The 21,842-nt window shown below is 36.6% G+C and overlaps 1 protein-coding gene across 2 annotated transcripts in view; it reads right to left on the minus strand.

Moving 5' to 3' along the window:
- Window positions 1–7: 7 nt before the first annotated feature.
- LOC108001552 (D-altritol 5-dehydrogenase) overlaps window positions 8–21,842 on the minus strand; it is a 34,717-nt gene continuing 12,882 nt past the window's right edge. Inside the window, exons 1-6 of one of the 2 annotated variants that reach the window (XM_062082963.1) lie at window positions 7,492–7,548; window positions 2,943–3,240; window positions 1,213–1,470; window positions 894–1,131; window positions 409–587; window positions 8–265 (exon numbers count right to left, since the gene is read on the minus strand). In XM_062082963.1, the coding sequence (XP_061938947.1) occupies window positions 62–265; window positions 409–587; window positions 894–1,131; window positions 1,213–1,470; window positions 2,943–3,080 (1,017 nt within the window). In that variant the 5' untranslated portion in view covers window positions 3,081–3,240; window positions 7,492–7,548 and the 3' untranslated portion in view covers window positions 8–61. Of the gene's footprint in view, window positions 266–408; window positions 588–893; window positions 1,132–1,212; window positions 1,471–2,942; window positions 3,241–7,491; window positions 7,549–21,842 lie in introns of those variants that run through there. The other variant, XM_062082966.1, reaches the window with a different exon arrangement.

Raw genomic sequence — 21,842 nt, forward strand, 5'->3', positions numbered from 1 at the left:
TGTTTAATTATTGTTAAAAAATGTTTATTTTATTATTTAATTTCATATTTAATTTTCCTTTTTACAATTTGAAGACTGCTTTACTGATTTCACCTCGTTTCAGAGCTTCCAAAGCTTCACGATATTGCGACAACGAGAATACTTTAATACCTAACTTATCATAATTCAGATATCTATCAGCCATTGCACGTAATAAACCCAATCCTCTGGGAAATGAGAAAGGATTTATGTTTACACCTAATATCGTCAATTCCTTTAAATATACCTGTTGCAAAATAAAAGTTAAATTAATGATTAATTTATCGGATTATCCATTGATTGCTTCAATAAGAAATGATTAAAAAACGAATAAAAAATATGATGACTCAGATGCGTGGGAATGGAATGACACAATTATGATTAATTTACCTGGAATGGTTCGACGCTGAATTTAGCTTTAGGATTGGCGACTCCGAATATACATAAACGACCACCTGGTGCTAATAAAGGAATGCTTGCTTCTATAGCGGGTGCGGAACCACTACAATCCACGACCACGTCATACGAATTCTTTAATTGTTCTGGACTCTTTGCCTCGAAATCCAGATCTGAAAAATATAATCGTCGCAATTTTCTTTCATCAATATAACTTTTGTAATTCGATTAATTATTTAATTAAAAACAACATCATTATCGAAAAGAAATAATGCCAATCATCAAGAGAATTACACATCAAATACATAATTCATAAACTATTCGTTCAGATATCCTTTTCATTATTGCGACGTTTAAAGCATGTACTTAGCCTTATTGAACAATATAGAACAAAAACTTTTTTTTCCTTTATTTTTTTCAATTCAACACAATTCGTTTGTAAATTAAAAATAAGAATACTTGACGAGATTCATTCCTACCAAGTTTTGTCACCAGTTTCCGCCGTTTTTCCTGAGGTTCGCTGATCGTCACAGATTTCCTAAGCCCGTGCAAATGTAACATACAAGCCCACAAAAGACCAATGATTCCGGCGCCAATTACGAGTACGTTGCTACCAACGTTGACGCTATTAAGTTTCTTCCATCCATGAGCCAAACACGACAGAGGCTCGACGAGGACGGCTTGATGCAATTCGACATCATCTGGTATTAAATACACCTGAATAAATTAAAAATGAAAGAAAAAAAAGTTAACAAAGTTTACTATATCGTTTGATCTGTAAAATTGATAGAAACGAACCTGACTTTCAGGTACGATAGCGTGAGTGGAAAATCCACCATCTTTATAAATTCCTATCGTGCTGTTTATGCCACCGGCGCTACAGTGCTGATAAGAACCATCGTGACAGTAGTTGCATGTATTACATCCACTGTTAGGATCAACAGCCACTCTTTGCCCTACTTTGAAGTTCTTTACCGAGGAGCCAACCGCGTCTACCGTGCCTGCGAATTCGTGACCAAGAGTGAGAAAGCCATCCTTTTTACATGGAAACGATCCCTGTGAAATACAATTTTTTTCATTAGTTTTTTCTAAAAAATTATTATACAGAATATGAATGATTTTAAATTTTAGAGAAATGGAATATATGTGAATGTAATAACATCGAAATTAATTAATTTTCTTTGTTCATTTTTTTTTAATTTTTTTAAACGTCTAGAATACTTTTCACGATTGATCATATTTTGATACAACTATCAACTTATTCCATTTATTTCGAGCTTTTATTTTTATATTGAACTTTTCCTTATCACGAAACGTTTCATTGTCGTGTCTCGGTCTGGTATCACGAGATTTATTTATTTCGCATCGTTTGGAAAGGGAAAAAAAAGAGCGGGAATTATTGTCATACCATGGTAATATTCCAATCGGTATAATGTGGTTACATGCACAGAAACGATAAAGCGCACTGTGTACACGGTTGATATCGTGTTTCGTGAATATTTATCAAAAACCTAACGCGGTTATAATGGTCTATCTCTGGAAATACTTGTTGTGTATGTGTTATAAGGAATTATGCAATTTTTTTGCGGTCGTAACGGCGTAGTAAAGTCTCGTGAGGTCAGAACAATAAAAGGAGAAGAAAAAGAGAAGAAAAAAGAAAAAGAAAAAAACGTAATACTCACGCGAAAAAAGATATTTAATTATTTATCTTTTTCCACATATGATGCTGCATTTCGTTTTTACATGCAATTACAGATAGAAAAAATAAACGAAAAATTGCCATCGTATTTCAAAAGGAAGGAAAGAAATACACGCGATCGTATAAAATTTCAAACAAATAGATTGTGTTTGCTGTGAAATATTTAAACGTTAATAGGAGATTATTTTGTATAAAATAAAAAAACAAGAAATACATATATGCTTTGTCCTTATCAGATATAAATGAAATTTCAATCTAAAGTTTGAATCAAAAAAAAAAAAAAAAAGGAAATGAACTGAATTTTTTATTGTTAATGAATAATAATAGTTAGTTTTAGTTTGTCCCTTGACAATATTTTTCTTTCCAATATAAGAAATTCCTTACTATCTTTATCTAATAATTATGTAATAATTTCCTGAATAACGCCAATTTGAAACAATTTATATTCTCCTTATCTTTCTCAATCATCTAATATCATAAATAGAAGACATACAAATGTCTGGTATTTTTCCTATTATGAAAAGATTTTCTACACTACATTTTTTAAAAAGGACATTCGCATTCAAACTTCGTTTCTTACTTTGTATCATCATAATCATTATTCATAATAAAAGACATACAACTTAAAATGGAATTCCAGAGATCTTCACATCAATGCATTAATTAAAGAAAAAGGAAACTTTTCTCATACACATTATCTTGCATTGTACTGCTTAAAAGAATTTTCACGTTATTTCAAATATCCGATCAACAATTGAAAACCGTCGAACGAAAGCTTCTCGTCGGAATGCAAACGGATAAAAAAGTAACCAGAAGAGCGACGACGTACTTCCAATATATGAAGATCGGTCCCGCAAATGCCCGAGTAAGCAACTCTGATTCGAACATCGTTCGGTCCCGGATTCGGCACATCCGCTTTCCGCAATGCAAGAGTGTGATTCTTCACGTCGAAGCTGAGGAATTCCATCTTCTAGTTATGCACGGATGACAACTAACTCAGCATCTCTGTCCAACATTTATATATCTGTTTTGCCACGTGTTTATGTTTATATATTGGTGCCGTGTGCCGATGCTTAATCGCCAAATACGCTGTGGCGCGCAATGGCTTCGGTCGCGTGGGAGACGCACTGCAACACAAAAACGACATAAGATAAGAAAAAGAATCGGATGTTGAAAGATTTCGGAATTTCGGATTTCGTTTTGAACGGACGATTAACTCGATTATGCACGTTTCCAAACGAAAAGAAATGTTTTTGATAAATTGTGAAAATTGAAAATAATAATTGACAATAGAAGGTTTAATTTGAAATTATTTTTCGAAGGAGACGAATTGATTAAGAGATTTTTCTGGGATAATTCGTTCCACGGATCAAAGAACTGTTTCGAGAAAACGATTAAAGATGATAAATTGTAGGTAATTACGGTTCGTTAATAAATAATTGGACAGTGTTTCACTATGTGAGAATATAATTGTTTTATAACAAGGAAACTTGGTCGAAGAGTGTAATAAAAAGACGGATATTTATTAAGGTTGCGCGTTTGAAAGGATGGAAAAATTGCCTTTTCTTTCCTCAATCGATTAGAAATCTGTTTAATACGTTTATTTATTTATATTGATATCCTCCTCCTTATTTTTATCAATTCCTCCTCCTCCTTATTTTTATCAATTCCTCCTCCTCCTTATTTTTATCAATTCTTCCTCCTCCTTATTTTTATCAATTCCTCCTCTTCCTTATTTTTATCAATTCCTCCTCTTCCTTATTTTTATCAATTCCTCCTCTTTCTTATTTTTATCAATTCCTCCTCCTCCTTATTTTTATCAATTCCTCCTCCTCCTTATTTTTATCAATTCCTCCTCTTCCTTATTTTTATCAATTCCTCCTCCTCCTTATTTTTATCAATTCCTCCTCTTCCTTATTTTTATCAATTCCTCCTCCTCCTTATTTTTATCAATTCCTCCTCCTCCTTATTTTTATCAATTCCTCCTCCTCCTCAAATTTATCAATTCCTCCTCTTCCTTATTTTTATCAATTCCTCCTCCTCCTTATTTTTATCAATTCCTCCTCCTCCTTATTTTTATCAATTCCTCCTCCTCCTTATTTTTATCAATTCCTCCTCTTCCTTATTTTTATCAATTCCTCCTCTTCCCTATTTTTATCAATTCTTCCTCTTCCTTATTTTTATCAATTCCTCTTCCTCCTTATTTTTATCAATTCCTCCTCCTCCTTATTTTTATCAATTCCTCCTCCTCCTTATTTTTATCAATTCCTCCTCTTCCTTATTTTTATCAATTCCTCCTCTTCCTTATTTTTATCAATTCCTCCTCCTCCTTATTTTTATCAATTCCTCCTCCTCCTTATTTTTATCAATTTCTCTTCCTCCTTATTTTTATCAATTCCTCCTCCTCCTTATTTTTATCAATTCCTCCTCCTCCTTATTTTTATCAATTCCTCCTCCTCCTTATTTTTATCAATTCCTCCTCTTCCTTATTTTTATCAATTCCTCCTCTTCCTTATTTTTATCAATTCTTCCTCTTCCTTATTTTTATCAATTCTTCCTCTTCCTTATTTTTATCAATTCCTCCTCCTCCTTATTTTTATCAATTCCTCCTCCTCCTTATTTTTATCAATTCCTCCTCCTCCTTATTTTTATCAATTCCTCCTCTTCCTTATTTTTATCAATTCCTCCTCTTCCTTATTTTTATCAATTCCTCCTCCTCCTTATTTTTATCAATTCCTCCTCCTCCTTATTTTTATCAATTCCTCCTCTTCCTTATTTTTATCAATTCCTCTTCCTCCTTATTTTTATCAATTCCTCCTCCTCCTTATTTTTATCAATTCCTCTTTTTCCCCAAATTTATCAATTCTTCCTTCTTCTTATTTTTATCAATTCTCCTACTTATTTTTATTAATTCCCCCTCTTCCTTATTTTTATCTATTCCTCCTTCTTCTCCTTATTTATATACGATTGCATTTACGTTTCTTATGGGAATAGTTTTCCAGAAGAAAGAAGATATATTTTGCATAGTAACTTTGCATTTAGGGTAATAAATTTTAGACAAATCCGCGGATTTCTTTATGAAGAATAAAAGTGAGATAAATTGCAGAAAAGAGGAAGAAAGATGGATATGGAAGAAATAATAAATTTCGAAAAAAAAATAGCGAATTCTATTTAGACAATGATTCTTCATAAGGATCCTCAGAATATATTTTATATATATCCGTCTCCAGAATTTTTCTTAACAAAGAAGAATTATTAAATTCTGAATAATTTAAAATCTTCCTCTACCTTATATATATACAAACTTTCATTCGAGAGATAAAAAATAAAAAAATTAATTGATGTTTCATCGTTCTCGACACTTTCACGAAAATTTAGAAGATAATTCTCGATCCTTCAAAATCAATTTTTAAACCGAACGATTTACATGATAAATCTTTTTGATTTTAAAAAAGCATTTTCCTAGGAAGGAAGAGAGGGGGGAGAGAAAAAGAAAAAGGAAAAAAAAAGAAGAGGATCTCGAGGAGGATCCGGGTGGATGTGGAGGAAGAGGAAGAGGTTAGAAGAGAGTTGCATGTGCGTAAGTTTCCTCGAGCCGAGTATCATTTCCACGATTCGAATGGTTGGGAATGGGGTGAGAGTTGGCCCGGTGACCCAGTTTATTCCCGGGGGTTGAATGAACGGCACTGAACGCGATGACGTCATTCTCGACCTCATTTCCGGTTCCCGGTGCAGCCAGCTATCCCAGCTCCGTCCCGTTGACCCGAAATTTCTCGTGAATCGAAGGACGCTCGTTCATCCCGAGCCATTCTACCGGCTATGAATGAATTTTCCGCATACGCGTTTTCCTGCTCCTCGTCCATCACGAAAAATATCCACTACCCCATCAGAAATGTATCGTTTTGGACACGAGCGATATTTCGCGCCCTCGATGCGCGATCGTTTCGAAAAACTCGGATCGAGAAACATCGCCAAACATTTTACAAAATATATCGTCTTTGAATGAATGAATTCTCTCCGTACGAAAGAAAAAAGAAAAATATCGCACATGGAAAATATCTGTTTGAACGGTGCATTGCGTGAACTCGTATATGGATCTGTCATTATTTCTTCACATAGAAATGTACATAGATTAGGAATTTGGATAGAATTTATCGTGTGTTCTACGAATAAATTTTTATTCATGCTGTTCTTTCGTCAAGAAATATCTTCATTGGGAATCATTTGAACAATGATTTGCACTTTGGATGATTATTCTTAAGTTTGAGTAAAAAATATTGTGAATCTTTCTTTATATAATAGCGTTCCAATATTTTTACGAATCATTGTAATTTGAATATGATTTTTTTTTTTTTTTAATCGATATTTATATAATTTGAGATTTAATTTCACGTTTGATTTACGTTTTTTTAAAGATATCCAGTGTGTCCTTTATTTTAGATTTTTATCAATTGTAAAAAATTATCGATACGAGAAAAAATCGATGAAAGTATCTTGTGAGAGTTATTTTTAAAACTCTTACCTCGATCATTAAGCTAACAAAGCATAACGAGGAATGTTGTCGATTTTACATCTTTTTTATCCTATACTTATTTCAGTAAACATTTCAATAAATCGCTATTCTTGCGTCAATTATAGATTATACGGCCGATATAAAAAGATCAGGCCAAGTTTATCGCGTATTCACAATGTGTTAGGTAAGCAACCGTTATAACTATGTACAATGTAGATTAATTAAATTCCATTTATTATTGGGGATCGCGAGAAATAAGATTGTGGAACAATGAAGATAAGAAAGTTTCGATTTTGCGTAAAAAGACACCAGATGAGTTTTACATTTTACGCATACAATTCGAAAATCATTTGTTCAACCACTTCAATCTTTTTTTTTTTTTTATTAAATTTTATTAACCCTTATCTTTAAAATATCTTTTAAATATTTTAAATGATATCCCTTTACGTTAAATCCATGATTGGAAGCATTTTTCACAATAGAATTTTATTTTATTTTATTTTATTTTCGTTTTTGTTCGTTTTTTATCTACACTTTTTAGTAAGGACGGATGATTAGGATGACGGGAAGGGATGGTTGGTGATGATATGGAATACCATGCACATTCCACCTGTTGTTCTTGACTCTATAATAGCTATGATAACATTGCAAACAATGCTGGAAGATCGTGCGAAATTATGTACACGAACGTCTACAAATACAACTTATTTCCTTGGAAAATTTATGTTTTCTCTTTTTTTTTAATCATTTAATCGTTTTATTTTATCGCTTGATACGATAACAGAGGTGAAAGAATGTTAATATTGAAAAAAAAAATAAAAATAAAAAATAAAAAAAAAGATTTTGAATGGAAAAAAATACTCACATTCTGACCCGTAGCCACGATAGTACGAGGCGTTATTCTTCCAAGAATAAACCGGGTAAACTGAATCGTTACGAAAGCAAACTTTCGATGTCGAATTTCGTCACAGAGAGTCACGATAATTATATCAAGCGGTAAAAATGATCCAATCTACTTGATAGAATGTTATTTTATTTATTTTAAACGTTGAGAAAATCGCATCGATTAACATTATTCCACGTTAAAAAAATTTTAGAATTTTACGTTTAAATTAATATTTCTAGAATGAATATCATTTAATTGAAATTACAAAATTTGTTCGTTTTTGAAATAATTTTAAAATTAATGGCCATCGATGGAAAAATGTTTAACGTTCAGTTTTCTGCGTTAAAATTGCACAATGTGCACTAGTAATCGCACACTATGAAAAGAATAGAACTGTATGAGAATTCATTCTCGACTATGTAAACAGATCTTGTTGACGAGGATTAAAATTAAATTTTAAAACATAGATTTCAAAGAATCATTTAAATTACGCAATTCGACAAATTTCATTTGTTTATAGGGAGTGCAAATAAATTTGAAACTTCTTCTCTGATCATATATACACCGATAACTCTCGATATTTTTAGCTCTCAAATTTATTTCCATAATTGCTTCACGTTTATCAGTAAAAAAAAAAAAATTGTCGAATCCACGATTTGATTTAATACAGATCTCTTATGGAGAAAATCATTTTATATATCGATATATCCAAAAGCGTTTAGCGAGGCCGACGAAACGATCTAGCTTCTATTCTCGTAACCCTCGTTCCTCGAACCCCTTTTCCGGAGGAAAGGAAAGAGGTTGCCCGTTTCCGGCTTACTCGAGAAAATTTTCAAAGGACGGTGTGTTCCGCCCTTTTACACGTGGCACACGTGCCACACGTGCGTGAATAAAACTCGCGGATGTACAGCTTGAATTTTTCACCAGCTCCTCGTTATTTAGACGGCTTTTATCTAACTACACGGAACGTGTGTTACCTAGAAATTGATCCTTTAATTCACCGGATTAAAATTTAAAAAAAAATTCAGAAACTATTAAGAAGCTAAACTATTTAAAAAAACTAATAACACTGGTTGAAAAAATCTATAATAATTGAGCCAAGTCGAATTTTCCCCTTCACGCTTGTGTCGTTTTATCGTATTTAAAAATACCTAAAAAAAAAAAAAAGAGAAAACTTGCAACGAAATGAAAAAAAAAATAGGTCCCAAGTTAAAAATCATACAAGAAAATAAGCTGACACGAATAACTTCGTTCGGAATTAAATTAATACCGCTTCTTTTTTACACGTAAACAAATTCTGAAACGAGAATAATCGAAACGCACGACGGAAAATTACTCGCCAATACAAGTTTCTCGACAACACTTGCGTAACCTTTGATTCCACGTTTGGATTTTATTATTTTATTATTTTTTTCTATAGGGTTGGTGCGACGACGAGCAGCAAAAATAGGCGAGCGTGGACGGGACGGATGTATATCTAAACGGCGAATAGAATAGAAAGAATCGGACAGATGTTGGCCAGACGGAAGCGGTGGAAGACGCGCGGAGGAAGTGGCGGGAAAGCGTGGGCGGTTTGGCTGCGAATTAATCGGGGAGGGGAGCAGGTGTCGGGTGCCGTTTCCGGATGTCGTTCGACTCTTCCTTCGTGGAACGAGCCTTCCTCGTTCGAGCAACGGTGTAAATTTTCGTCCCATCGAATTTTATTTATGGCTATACGAAGAAATATTTATTTATTATTATCATTTTAAATTCCTCATCTCCCTGCGTGATTTCTCTTTCCCGCAACGCAATTTTAGGTTTGGGGAGAGGAAGGAAATTTTCGAAAAATTATAATACAGTAGATAGTAGAGTGACAACATCGATATGCTAATTTCGAAAATCGATTTACGGAGCTGTTAATTAAATATTTCAGTCGAAAGGAGTGCCATTTCTTGGCTCACAATTATAAAACGGGACAACGATCGTTGTTCTTCGATGCTCGAATATTTGAAAGGTTTTATTAAACGTACTTGCGGAAGCGAGTCACTCGTTTTTCGAGGAATATCCAGTGAGATTGAAAAATTTGCAAGAGATTTAATTAATTTGGCTTTTAAAAACGTCTACTCTCGAGATTTGATTCCATCGGTCTGGCTGAATCTTTGTTCGATGAACACGAGAGACGGGATACTACGGTGACCTATTTCGAGAGCCACCAATGTCGATGGATTCATTCATGCCGGAGCGGATTCTTTTCATCGTGCCGCTTTGAAAGGTGACAGCGGATCTTGTAAAAGGACCCAGTGCACACGGATCGAATCCTCTCTCTTTTTGTCCCCGCATCCTTCTCTGATAATTCCGAAGGAAAGCTCGCATGAGCGTGATGGAAGAACAATACGTATTTTTTTTTCTTTCTTTCTTTTTTTTTTTTCATTGTCGTCGAGATAAAAATATCGGAGAAAATTTTACGTCGTACAAGTTTAAGGAAAATGATCAAAATTTATTTTCAAATGCTTCTGTCGTGAAATACCTGAAGCGAAGAATATCGAATTTTATTGCAAAGAAAAGGAATTCTTGTACGCAAATTCTTGAATGATCGAAGAAAATTACCAACAAAGTAGATCAGATTGGGAACGAGGTCAGAGATTATAGATATCGTTCGATCTTTGAAAAAAAGCTGGATTTTGGATAAACTTATGAGCGAGATCGATTAATTAATTCGATCTCGCGACTCTGACGGAGAAATCGATACGATACACGGAAATTCTATGGCGACCTAGTTCGCGAAGTGACGTCGGAGACCATTCAACCAGCCAGGAACACCGTGTCACGGAACTGGGTCATTCTCGTATAATGCATCCCTTTCAGCATCCTTGGATCCCGTAAAAATAGACTAAACGCGATAAAAAGACCGCATACTCGTTCCATATCGTGGATATCAATTTCGAAAATTAAAAGATTACAATCCACGATATTTTTCTCGAAACTTTTCATTTATTATTATTTCACGTGATAATCGTTCCGAATATTGAGAAAAATGGAAATCCAGGATTCAGAGGAGGTTTATATTTTTAATAATCGAAACTTTTCTTTTATATATAAAATGTTTCCTTTCTATTTTGAATATCGAGCGTTAATCATTTAATATCGAGAAGAGAATTTATAATTTTAGCAAGAGAAAAGGAGGGTCGAATTTCGATTAATTTCCATTTTCACGGATCGACTCTCGCCTCCGACTTTTTCTCTTTTCGAAAATAATTCGCTCACCTTCCTGGTTTTTATCGAACGTTAATTATTCAACGCTGATTGAACCGATAGAAGGTCAACAGAGAGAAGGCGTTTTCAATTTGTTTCAGAGTTTCGAAAATATTTTTTCTCGTGGAAAGAAACGTGCGTTATTCTGCGAACGAATTAAGCGGGAAAATCGTGTATCCGATTCACAGCGACGCTCGTTATCGAGTTTTCGCTTCTAGGAACGAGGTTCTGAAAGAAACGGGAAGGTGAATGGACTGGTCGACGTCACTGCTTTCGAACTAGGTCAGCCCACAGATTTCACTTCGCATTACCCTCGCGCCAACCCTGGCGCAGTCACAACCCTGCTTCATTGAAAACTTGAAAAATGTTAATTCAGAGGATCGAGAAGCACACGCGTAAACAAAAAATCCGATAACACCCCTCTGGGAGAAGCAAATCTATTTCCTTCTTAAGTCTAACTATTATAAATTCCACGATGAATATTTTTTGCATCCCAGAAAACACGATACACGCAATGAAATTATTTATAATCCCTCTTGACGAGCGAGCAAACCCTTGCAAAGGGGTGAATGTACAATCCGATCGATCCAGCGACGATTCTTCTCGGATTTATCCTTTGGAAAAGAAAAAGAAAGAGGAATTTTGCGTTGCCAAGTCGATATCGACGAGGACTCGCGCGATCCGCGCGGAAGAGGGGAGGTTAAGGGGTGGATGGCGGTGCAAACGTTTCTCCCCCCGTTCCGAATCGTTCTTTCTCGAGTTTGTAATTACCAGGCGGGGTTGTTGCTAGGGGCGCAACAGCGCTGCCGAGTCGGAGGAGGGAATAAAAAAAGGGCGACGATAAATTCGCAACGGTGAGAAATAAACGTCGAGTGGGCCTCGTCTTTTTCCTTTCTCCCCGAACAATAATTTTTATCGAACGTTGTGCATCGAAGAAAAACGAGGAGAGACAGATAGATGGAATTGGAAGAGGGGGCCGAATCTATTTATTTAGGAGGAAAGAGAATTTGGAGAAAATTTGCGGGGAGTCTCGATTAGAATAATGTTAGATGCTCAGTAGAATCTAAACATATGCCCTCAATTTAAAGTATCCGAAAATATAAATGTATCGAAAACTCAGTCTGGAATCTTTAAGGTCTAAAAATTGTCCAATTTAATTCTCGAGAATTTCCCTCCCGATTACTTTCACTCGAGCTTCGATCAAGTCTTCTCATTTTCTCAACTTTCTCCAAATAGGACATTTCAATTTATATCCCTCTTCCATCTCGATCATTCTAACACAATGTCGGTTTTTCGAAGTGAAATTTCCGCATTAATCGCTTCCTATCTTGTTCGTACTTGGATTTAGATTTCAAGTAATTCGTGCGTCGATAAACGTTCAAATCCCTCTTCAATTACGAATTATATATAATTTTCTATCCCCTAAAAAAAAATTTCCTTCTCATCCCCTTCGATTCCTTCGATCCCTCGAAAGCAGATTGGTCGCCAGAAAGTTGGAAATCGTCCGCTTTAAAGAAGGCCGTGATCACCGTTGTCGAGGGGAAGGGCCGAGAGGGGAAGCGAAAAACTCGCGAAAGAGGAGGAGAAGGAGAGAGAGAGAGAGAGGGTGATGCATGAACGAAAAGCGGAAGCGACGGAGCCGCTCAATGAAACGGCTCTACCCCTGCAGCGGATGCGAATGGGCAACCGACCCATTGAAGATACCTCGGATATTCGCAATGCGTATGCGCAGGGTTGACGTTTCTCTTTATCGAGCAGTCTCGCTTATCTCTCTCTCTCTCTTCGCTTCCTCTTCTCTCAACCCCTCCTCTCAACCTCCCCTTCCTTCCTTCCTCCACGGACGGATTCACTCTCTCTCCGTCTCTCCCCCCTATCTTTTTCCACCCCTTACTCCAGTTTGCAAGATCTGCTCCTATTTATTCTTTAATTTTCGTCTCATCCTCGCTGCTTTTTCTCTCCTCCAAATTGTCCATTCTTCTTTACGAATGCTTAAGTTCGTATTCATCACTGTTCCAGATGAATGTACAGCGTGTTGATAGCGTATTACTCGCACGCTGGTCGATCATTTTAATCATTTGTTCCAAAGAAATCCATTTTCAATCGCATTTCCGGAAAGTAAATAAATCTGCGAATTTCTCGATCATTAGCTTTCCGTCGATGTTTGATTAAACGTTTCGCGCGGAAAGAAGGAGAAAGAAGAAAACCACGCACGTTCCTTTCGAAAAACGATCGAATGAAGCGTATCCGGTTCCGAACGAAAAGTCGTTTACAGGATAATCGTTGCCGCTTGTTTCTGCTAATTAGTCGCCAATTACGACACATTCGAGCCGCGCGCGTGTGCGTCGACGATGCGCCGTGGAAGCGGCCGGCCTTAATCAACGAAGCCTTTCGCTGGACGTGGGTGTACTTCCGCTTCGGAGTGTACGCGCTCGGTATCCGGGGTAAACGCGTAATTGCTTGGAATAAAATTATATAAATCGTGAGTCATCGCGCTCACGCGAACCAGCGTTTCGATTTCGGAAAGAAGGAAAATCGTGGACGTATAAGGTGCGAATGGTACGAAGATAGAATGGTGACTCGAGCTCTATTTTCGATTATTCCTTCTTTCCCTTTCTTTCTCTTTCTTCTAACTGGATGTATACACGGACGTGATCGTATTGAGAATTCGATTTAACGAGTGTGAAAATTGATGAGGATAAATTCGAGGATCGAACTGCGTCGAGCGAACTTTGATATTTGGATATCTTGAATTTTGAACTTTTGAGGAAATTTTGATAAAAAAAAAAAAAAGAGAAAACGTGAGATAGACATTTTGATAAATAACACGATATAGGAATTTTGATATAGAAATGTGATAAAATAAATCTTTTGATATAAAATCCGGGGGAATTGGGGGTGAACTTCGATATTTTTGATTTTTGGAGAATGTTTTTTGGAATGGATAAATTTTGATGAATGCACGTGGGGAATCGAAACGTGGCGAAGCTTTTAGAAATTTTGTTGGGTCGAGGATGAATTTGCAATTAGTATCAATTGCTAAATTGATTTTAAGTAATCGCGTGTAATAAGAAATAAGGCAGTGACGAAAGGAACATAACGCTTAACGAGCACAACAACGTATCTATCATCTTCCTTTCCTTTAAATTAAAACGATTCACGCAATATGAATCCTCTTTCACAGAAGTAACGGTATTTTTAAAATTCTCTTAAAGATAATACCTCATAAAATCTATGAGTGATATTGTATTCTGCTCTCCAAATAATACGATTTTATTTAAATTCACGCGTTAAAGAAATATATATATATGGAAGAAGAGAGATCGATTTTATTTAATCGATGGACAAAATTTTTTATATCTTTTTTCTGGAATGATTTTTATCATATTTTATCAGGGTTCGAATTACATTCCGTTAATAAAATATTATTAAATTATATAACGATATCATAACGTATAAAAAAAACAAGATATTCGCAATTTGATAACTGTCGCAAACTTGGACAAACATTACTTTGACATGGAACAAAGAATTGAAATTTAATAGAAATTTGCAATTTTGCAATCTACGCGTAAATAAGAATAAACTCGATCGGTACGAAACAATTGTTGCACAGCGGAATAATGGAAGCTCGCGTTAATAGAATTTCCCTCTTCATTTTCCACGATATTGTACGCCATCATCGCGATATTTTCTTTCATAGCGTGAAAAAACATATTTTTAAACGTCATTTTCAATACGAGCATTGCATCCTGAAAAACGAGACCGCGACACTGTTCCGACGTTCACGTATCCTACATGTACGGATAGATAAACGGAGGAAAAAAAAAAAAAAGAAAAGAAAGGAACGCGAACAAAGTAACATTTATTTTGGTATTTAACCATCGATCAATTAAATTCCCGAATTTTCCTCCTTAAAAATATCTTTACGCGAGATTATCAATTTTATACAATTTTATACAAAATAAAACGGAGGGTAAATACGGAGTTTAAATTGGAAATACGAATCTTCGTTTCGTAATAATAATAAAAATACATATTGAGAAAATAATAATTTTATTATCCACGTGGATCTTTTAATACATCGTTTTATATATTTTTTTTTTCTTTTTTACTAAAAATATATTATATCATATTTACGCTTCGTTGCGCCATGTTAACACCATCGATCAGGAACCCTAATCGATTTAATTAAAATTAACTGGCCTTTATTAATTAACGAGAGTCAAACTTGCACAACGGATTAGCGGGTTATGAATTGGACGTTCGAAAAGTAAACGGTTGGAAATAAACTCGAAGGGAAGAAAATAAAAATTTTCCTCTTCTTCGTTAACGTTCTTCTTTCGTTCTTTGTCAACTTTCAAGAGATACTATTATCATCGTTATACGATATTACAATGCTAATCATCGATGTTTACCGTTCCACTCATTTCAATATCTAAAGATGCTATATCATCGATATTGTGCTAACGTTGTAACGATATATTCACTGTTTCGTCCACTCTCGATCCCAAAACTCTGTTGTTATATTACAATAATATTATAGCATCGGGACAACAATATAATACAGCATAACGATAAAATTACACGATACAAAATTTCTCGCATTTGTCAGGAATCGATGCTGAAACATTGATAAATTTCATAAATGATATCTTTTTTTCTTTTACTCTACTACTCTACTTCCGTTTAACCGCCGATGATTTATGCGCGAGAGGAAACGAACGATCGTTACGAGGGATTCCCGTCAGAAGAAGCGTTTCTTCTTCCAGAAACACGTGTTCCGCCTTTTTCTTTTTACCAGCTCGCCAAACCGTGATTCCTGTCTCTCGTGTACAGACTTCCTAAATAAGAGAAAAAGAAGAAGAGGAAGGAGAAAAGAGTTAGGCGCTTTTCGACGGTTCTCACGAGAGGGTGAATCTCACGAGCGACGATCGTTACTTCTCACGCTTGTTAATTGCATTTTCACCGGAGATCGGTATCGGCCGAGTTATGCTTGTTTCTATTTCACTTGAGAAGGAACGAGTGACGCAAACGCGGAAGAAGAGAGATCCGCATTCGAGAAGTTGTTCGTTTATTTTTGATTTGGAAACCGCTGCTCATTGAATTTATCACTTTGAGGATAGTTGCGTGGTTTTATTAATTTGAAAATTTCTGAATTCTTGCGAACTCTTTTTTAAAACAAGTTCGCATCCACGAATTTCCAAATTTTTAATATTTTCAAGTAGATTGAAATTTTTTAAACTTTCCAAACTTTAAGTTTCCAATTTGCAAATTCTTTTAAAACAAATTTGCATCGACAAGTTTCCAAATTTCTAAATTTTCAAATTGATTGAAATTTTTCGACTTTCCAAACTTTAAGTTTCCAACTTGCAAATTCTTTTAAAACAAATTCACATCCACGAGTTTCCAAATTTCTAAATTTTCAAGCTAATTGAAATTTTCCAAACTTTAAATTTCCAAATTCTTTTAAAACAAATTCGCATCCACAAGTTTCCAAATTTCTAAATTTTTAAGCTAATTGAAATTTTTCAAAGTTTAAATTTCAATGTATGAAAATTCAAACTTTCGGAAAGCATAGAAATTTCGAAAGCTTAAAAAACAATTTCAAAAACTCGTAAGCTTTCAAAATTAATCTAGCTTATCGACAAAGTAAGATCGTATCACGTGTTCGATGATTATCATAAATAGACGTTTCTCGTTCGTGTGTAAGGGAACGTGAAATTTCCATTTCCGGGCAGGAAGCGTGAAGATTGTTTCCTTCCCTCTGGTTGACCGCCCCGTAACTGGTATAAGGAGACAATACGAGGTAAAGTAGCGGAAGCAAGGACGTAGGGGTTTCTAGCACAAGAGGGAAACCGGATGGACCTTTAAAGGGCGATTCGAAGAAAACGGATCCTTGGACCGTTTTCAGCGGACCGTTCGCAGAATTCGTGTCCTTTGTCGCTCTACCTTTTACCCCTGCGCGCCCATCATTGAATAGAAAATCAACCGTTCCGCACCTTTTCTTTATTTAAAGCTGGTTGGAAAGCTGGTTAAAATTATACACCGTCTTTCTTTCTTTTCTTTCTTTTCTTTTCTTTTTTTTTACACTACGTTTCACCGAAAATGGAAAGTTTTATTCCATCAATCGATGAAACTCGTCGGTGTAATAATGAAATTTTTATTCTCTATCGGAGGCTGTTTCCGGTTATTTAAAAAGGGGAAGACGAGGTTATTTGGAATTTGTTTAGACTTTTAGATCAGCGGTAAATTTTAAATCGCGATTTTTTCCTCGTCGATGACGACGGACGGGTTATCCTGTTCGATCTTTATTGGTGCCAATTATTAACGAAGAAATTAGATATCGTACATCCGGGAGAGGAACAAAAACCGATATCTCGGAATACTCTCGATAAAGAGAGATGCGCAAGTAGCCAGGGATTTATTTTGTCATCTTAATCACGGTTCAAGTTGATTAAACGTCTCGAACACGTTTTATTTTACACCGATCCGATCAATTTTCCTTTCACCATTTTCTTCTAGCAAATCTAAAGATCTCTTTGTCACATTTATTACATTCGTTGTATTACATTTTATATTAATTTTAAAAATTCGAAAAGTTTAAAGTATCGGCGCAAATCAAATTTCGATCTCCGTTCGACAAATATATCCGTCCATAAAAGATCCATAGAATCGCTTTCGAAAATTCGAAATCTTCAATTTCGCGTGAAAAGTCGAAGAAAGGGGGGAGGGGAATATATCGTATCTCGATCAAAAGAGTTTCCAAACGAAGGAAACCGTTCTTTTTTTTTTTTTCCTCGAATAGAACGATTTCTATTCTTCCGAATCCGATGCACTTGCTCGAATTTCTCCGAGGTGAAACGAAATGAGCGATCTCGTTTTCGCGATTACGTGTTCTCGATTAATCGTCGATCGTCGCTGCCCCAAGGACGCGTTTCCACGCCCGGAAACCGGAAGTGACGTCGCCGATCGTTCACGCCGAGGAGAGGCCGGCTATTCGTTATTTTTGAACGAAATTGCTCGAATCCGTTTTAACGCGTTTCACCCTCGTAAAATTGTAAACGTTTCAGGGAGGGACCAAATCCCCGTGAAAAGGTAAAAGGTTGGTGTATTTTAGGGATTAGGGAGAGGAACGAGGAGGGAGCGGATTTTATACTTTAAAGATAATCAAATTTCGATGTTTCAATTTTCCAACACGTCCCACCTCGAAAAGGTCGATTCTCCTTTTGTTAAGAATATTTCTATATTAAATTGCTCGCAATTTTCTATCGACAATTGCTATTATTTTACGAGATCGTCTATTTTTATCGTGGGATAAAATTTTTCGAAATGCATATAATCTGCTTTAAAATATATCGCAGTTAGGTTTTTGTTTCAGAAACTTGTCGAACAGATCGATTCTTCTTGTTGAGAATATTCGTATATAGAATTCAATCACTCGGAATGATCGTTGCTGTTAACAATTTTACTGTCTATTTTTATCGTGGAATAAAATTTTTCGAGAAATATATAATCGCTTTAAAATATATTGCAGTTAGATTTTTCTAGATTTGGGCGTTGAAAAAAGGAAAAAGGAAAGTTCTCTTCCTTTAAACGAACGAGACTGGTGAATATATACGTATTTACTGAATGTAGACGTTGCGTAGGTATCAGGATTAATTAACTATTACATGATACGAGCAAGGGAAATCGCGTATGCTTCCATGTGCTCGTTACGTAAAGGCTATTTTCGAGGAAGGAATGTTATTCAGTGAACGGATCAACGGTTCTATTCTTCATTCATCTGCTCGGTTTTCACGCGCCTCCGCTTTCGGAGGCTCACAATTACCGTTCGTCCGATCGAAAAATAAGTCTCGTGTACACTCGAAAAATTCTCCTCTCATCGATTAACTGTGCAAGTTTCTCCAATTTCTTTTCAGCCGATAGATTCATCGATGATTACTCAAAATTAAAAACTCGGAAAAGACTTGATATATACGTAAAATGATGATATTACAGAGATTTATTAATTACCAGTTTTTTAAACGAGAGAGCAATAATCGGGAAACTATCCAAATGATTAAAATTATTAAAACTCGAAACTCGATTCTCGAAAACGAGAATCGATGTTAGAAAAATCCGTGATTTGTGCAAGATAATTGAATTTCGAGTGTGAAAGGGCGACATTCCCTTCAAAAATATTTACGTTGCAAGTGGAAAGGAAAGACGAGCCGTGGTATCGAAATATCGAAATTCCGCGGCAAGATTATTCCACGCCGATGTAAACCGATATTCGAATACCGGCGACAACAGGATGGAAGGAATTCGAGCGGAAACAACTCGAGCCAGTCGTTTATTGACGACACTATTGTCGCTTGTAATTCGTTAAACGGCCGATTAAGCCATTGGCGCTCGAGGGCACGAGCACGCACTAGCGTTCGCTCTCCTCGCGTCGGCGAATGGCAAAAGAATATTTTTTCCAATTCTTTGATCAACCTTGACCTTCGAACGGATGTTTCGCCGGAACCGTGAAGGTCGGGCCGATTACCGGCCGGAAGCGGATGTGACGTGATCGCGGATCGTTTAAAGCAACCGTGGAAAGGAAAACACGGGGGATTTGGCTGGTGAAGCGGGCATAATGGGGCGTTTATCACCACCTACGGCTTCTCGAGCGTGAAAATAGAAACATAACGGCCTCTGCAGCCGTCTCGAGTCGACGGCTGGATCTCGTCTCGATTCGTTTTCGGAAAATTAATTCCTTTTTTAAATTAAAAAATATATAAAATTTAAATTCGATCCTTTTTCTCGTCTTGAATTTGAATGGACGGGGAGAGGATATGTTTCTACTTCACTTTCGTTTCCGCCGGAAATATCGATTTTCCTGCGCGGTTCAGATGTTCGCTCGATACAAATTTGATAAGGCGATTCTTCCGAGAGTTCTCGAGTCGAGAGAAGAATGGTATTCTTATTCCTCTCCGCGCGCGAGACTGCCAGCCGGAACAGGAAATGACGCGGTCAGATCGGCTAACGGGCGAATAAAACGATATCCAAGCGTTTGGATCCCGGATGTTTTTTCTTTTCTTTTCTTCTCTCTTTTTCCTCTCTTTTTTCCTCGAACCGCGGAATAGTAATAATAACGGCAGCTTCTCCATTCTCCACAACGCGCGTGAACGATGATTTTTCGCATTTGCAGACGATTTTACATCGAAGATCGATTTAAAACGCGATTTTTTTTCGAAAAAAAGAGAATCTAGTCTCTTGGACTCTTTCGATATTTCTCTTATCATTTTCTTCTCTTTCTCGAATATTTCACCCAAGATCGATCGAAATCGAAATTTCGCGCGGAAAAATATTTTTCGAAAATATTTTGAAAAAGAAGATATCCCCGGATATATATATTCGCGCAGGAAAACAACAAACAAAGAAATAAAGCGCATATACCGGGGAATATTGGGAGATATATTTTCGAAAAGGCAAAGGAATATTTTGTACGCGGGAAAAATGTTGAAAATACACGCGTATCCGCTACCATTTTTCCTCCGAGAGAGAACCGGCCGTCTACCCTTTTCGCGCGTCGCACTTGGCAGCGGCACAATTGCAGTTTTTCCCTGCAACCTCTTTCCTTTTTCCCCCCCTCAACCCTCTGTGTCAAAGCACTTCGTCAATCACCTGTCCGTTGCACGCGCACGGGCAGAGTTCGTAAGCTGGGACTCGGACGATACCGAAGCTCTCATCAATTTACGACATCCGGCCAGCGAAGAAATTAATCTTTCGAACTCGTGACACGCCGATAGGGATAAAATCGGTCGAATAAAAGAAAAAAATATATAAAGAATTACGAAGGAAAAAATAGTATGAATATAACGAAAGGAATGGAAAATGTAGAATGTACGAGTGGGAATGATTTTTTTTTTTTTAATTAAGAAAGAATATTAAATATTGGATAATATGAATGACGTGGCAGAGATCTCTCGTTTCCTACGAAACGTGAAATAGAGCCTAACGATAGTTTTCGATGTAACGCGAGCAGCTTTCCTACTCATCCACCGCAGAGAAATAAAATTAACTCGGCGTCCCACGGGTATTGCGAGTCGTAGGTGTTCTTTAAAATGCGTGTATTCCTGCATCGATAGAGGAAACAAATATATACGGTTGCATGCGGTTGTAAGGAGCATTAATGAAGGCTGCGTAAGTACGTTTCATTGAAAGTAAAGCGATTCGTTTCTTCGAATAGAAAAAAATCCGAGTCATCGTGCAATAAATCGAATTCAGAAGGACGGGAGAGGAGGAGGAGAGAAGGAAAAAGGAGCAAAATTAACTCCTTTTATCTCTTTCCAAAGAAAAAAATAAAAGAATAAGAAAAGAAAGAAGCGTAAATAATAACTTTCCATTCGAACAGTTCGTTCGTCTCAAAAAAATTCGATGAAAAATCTTAAAATCCCCTCCCCCCGAAAAAAAGAATAAGAAGTTGAGTGTCGTTCGATTTCAAAAAAGTGAAAATTCGCTCGAGGAAAACATCCGCGAGAGGAGAGAAGAAAAAAAAGGAAAGAAAAATTTCGATCTTTCGATCGTGGCGAAAGGAGAGTGAAAATCGTCGGGGGTTGCAGAAGTGGTTTTGCCGCGTGTGTATCGATTGGGGACGCGGTTCGCCCAGGAGACTAGCCTACATTCTAGCCCCCCTTTTCCTTCGCCCTTCTCGGCCAACTTGCGCTTCCCCCTCCCCGTGCCGCAGCCGGTTCCCCTTTTGCACCCCACGCCCCAACCTCCAGTCCTCATTCAACATTCCCATCCTCTCTCCTTCCACCCCTCCCCCTCCTTCCTGCCCCTTCGTCCCTTTCTCGCTGCCTTTCAATTGCTACTCGGACACGGATGAACGAAAAAGAGAGGGGCAGACGCAGACGGTTCTGGGGAGGGAAGGGGGAGGGGGAAGGGTTGAAACGAAAGAATCGAGAGATGTATATGTATGTGTATATGTATATACGAGTGGAATGGAAGTGGGAGAAGCGTACATAAGCTTCTTTTATGGGCGGGTTGAATGAAGGGGGTTTGGAGAACGAATTGGGACAACGTGGATCGATGGTAAGGGTTGTTGATCGATTGTTGTTACTTTTCCTTTTTCC

This window comes from Apis cerana, linkage group LG12 (genome assembly GCF_029169275.1).
Source record: "Apis cerana isolate GH-2021 linkage group LG12, AcerK_1.0, whole genome shotgun sequence".
Taxonomy (NCBI): Eukaryota; Metazoa; Arthropoda; class Insecta; order Hymenoptera; family Apidae; genus Apis; species Apis cerana.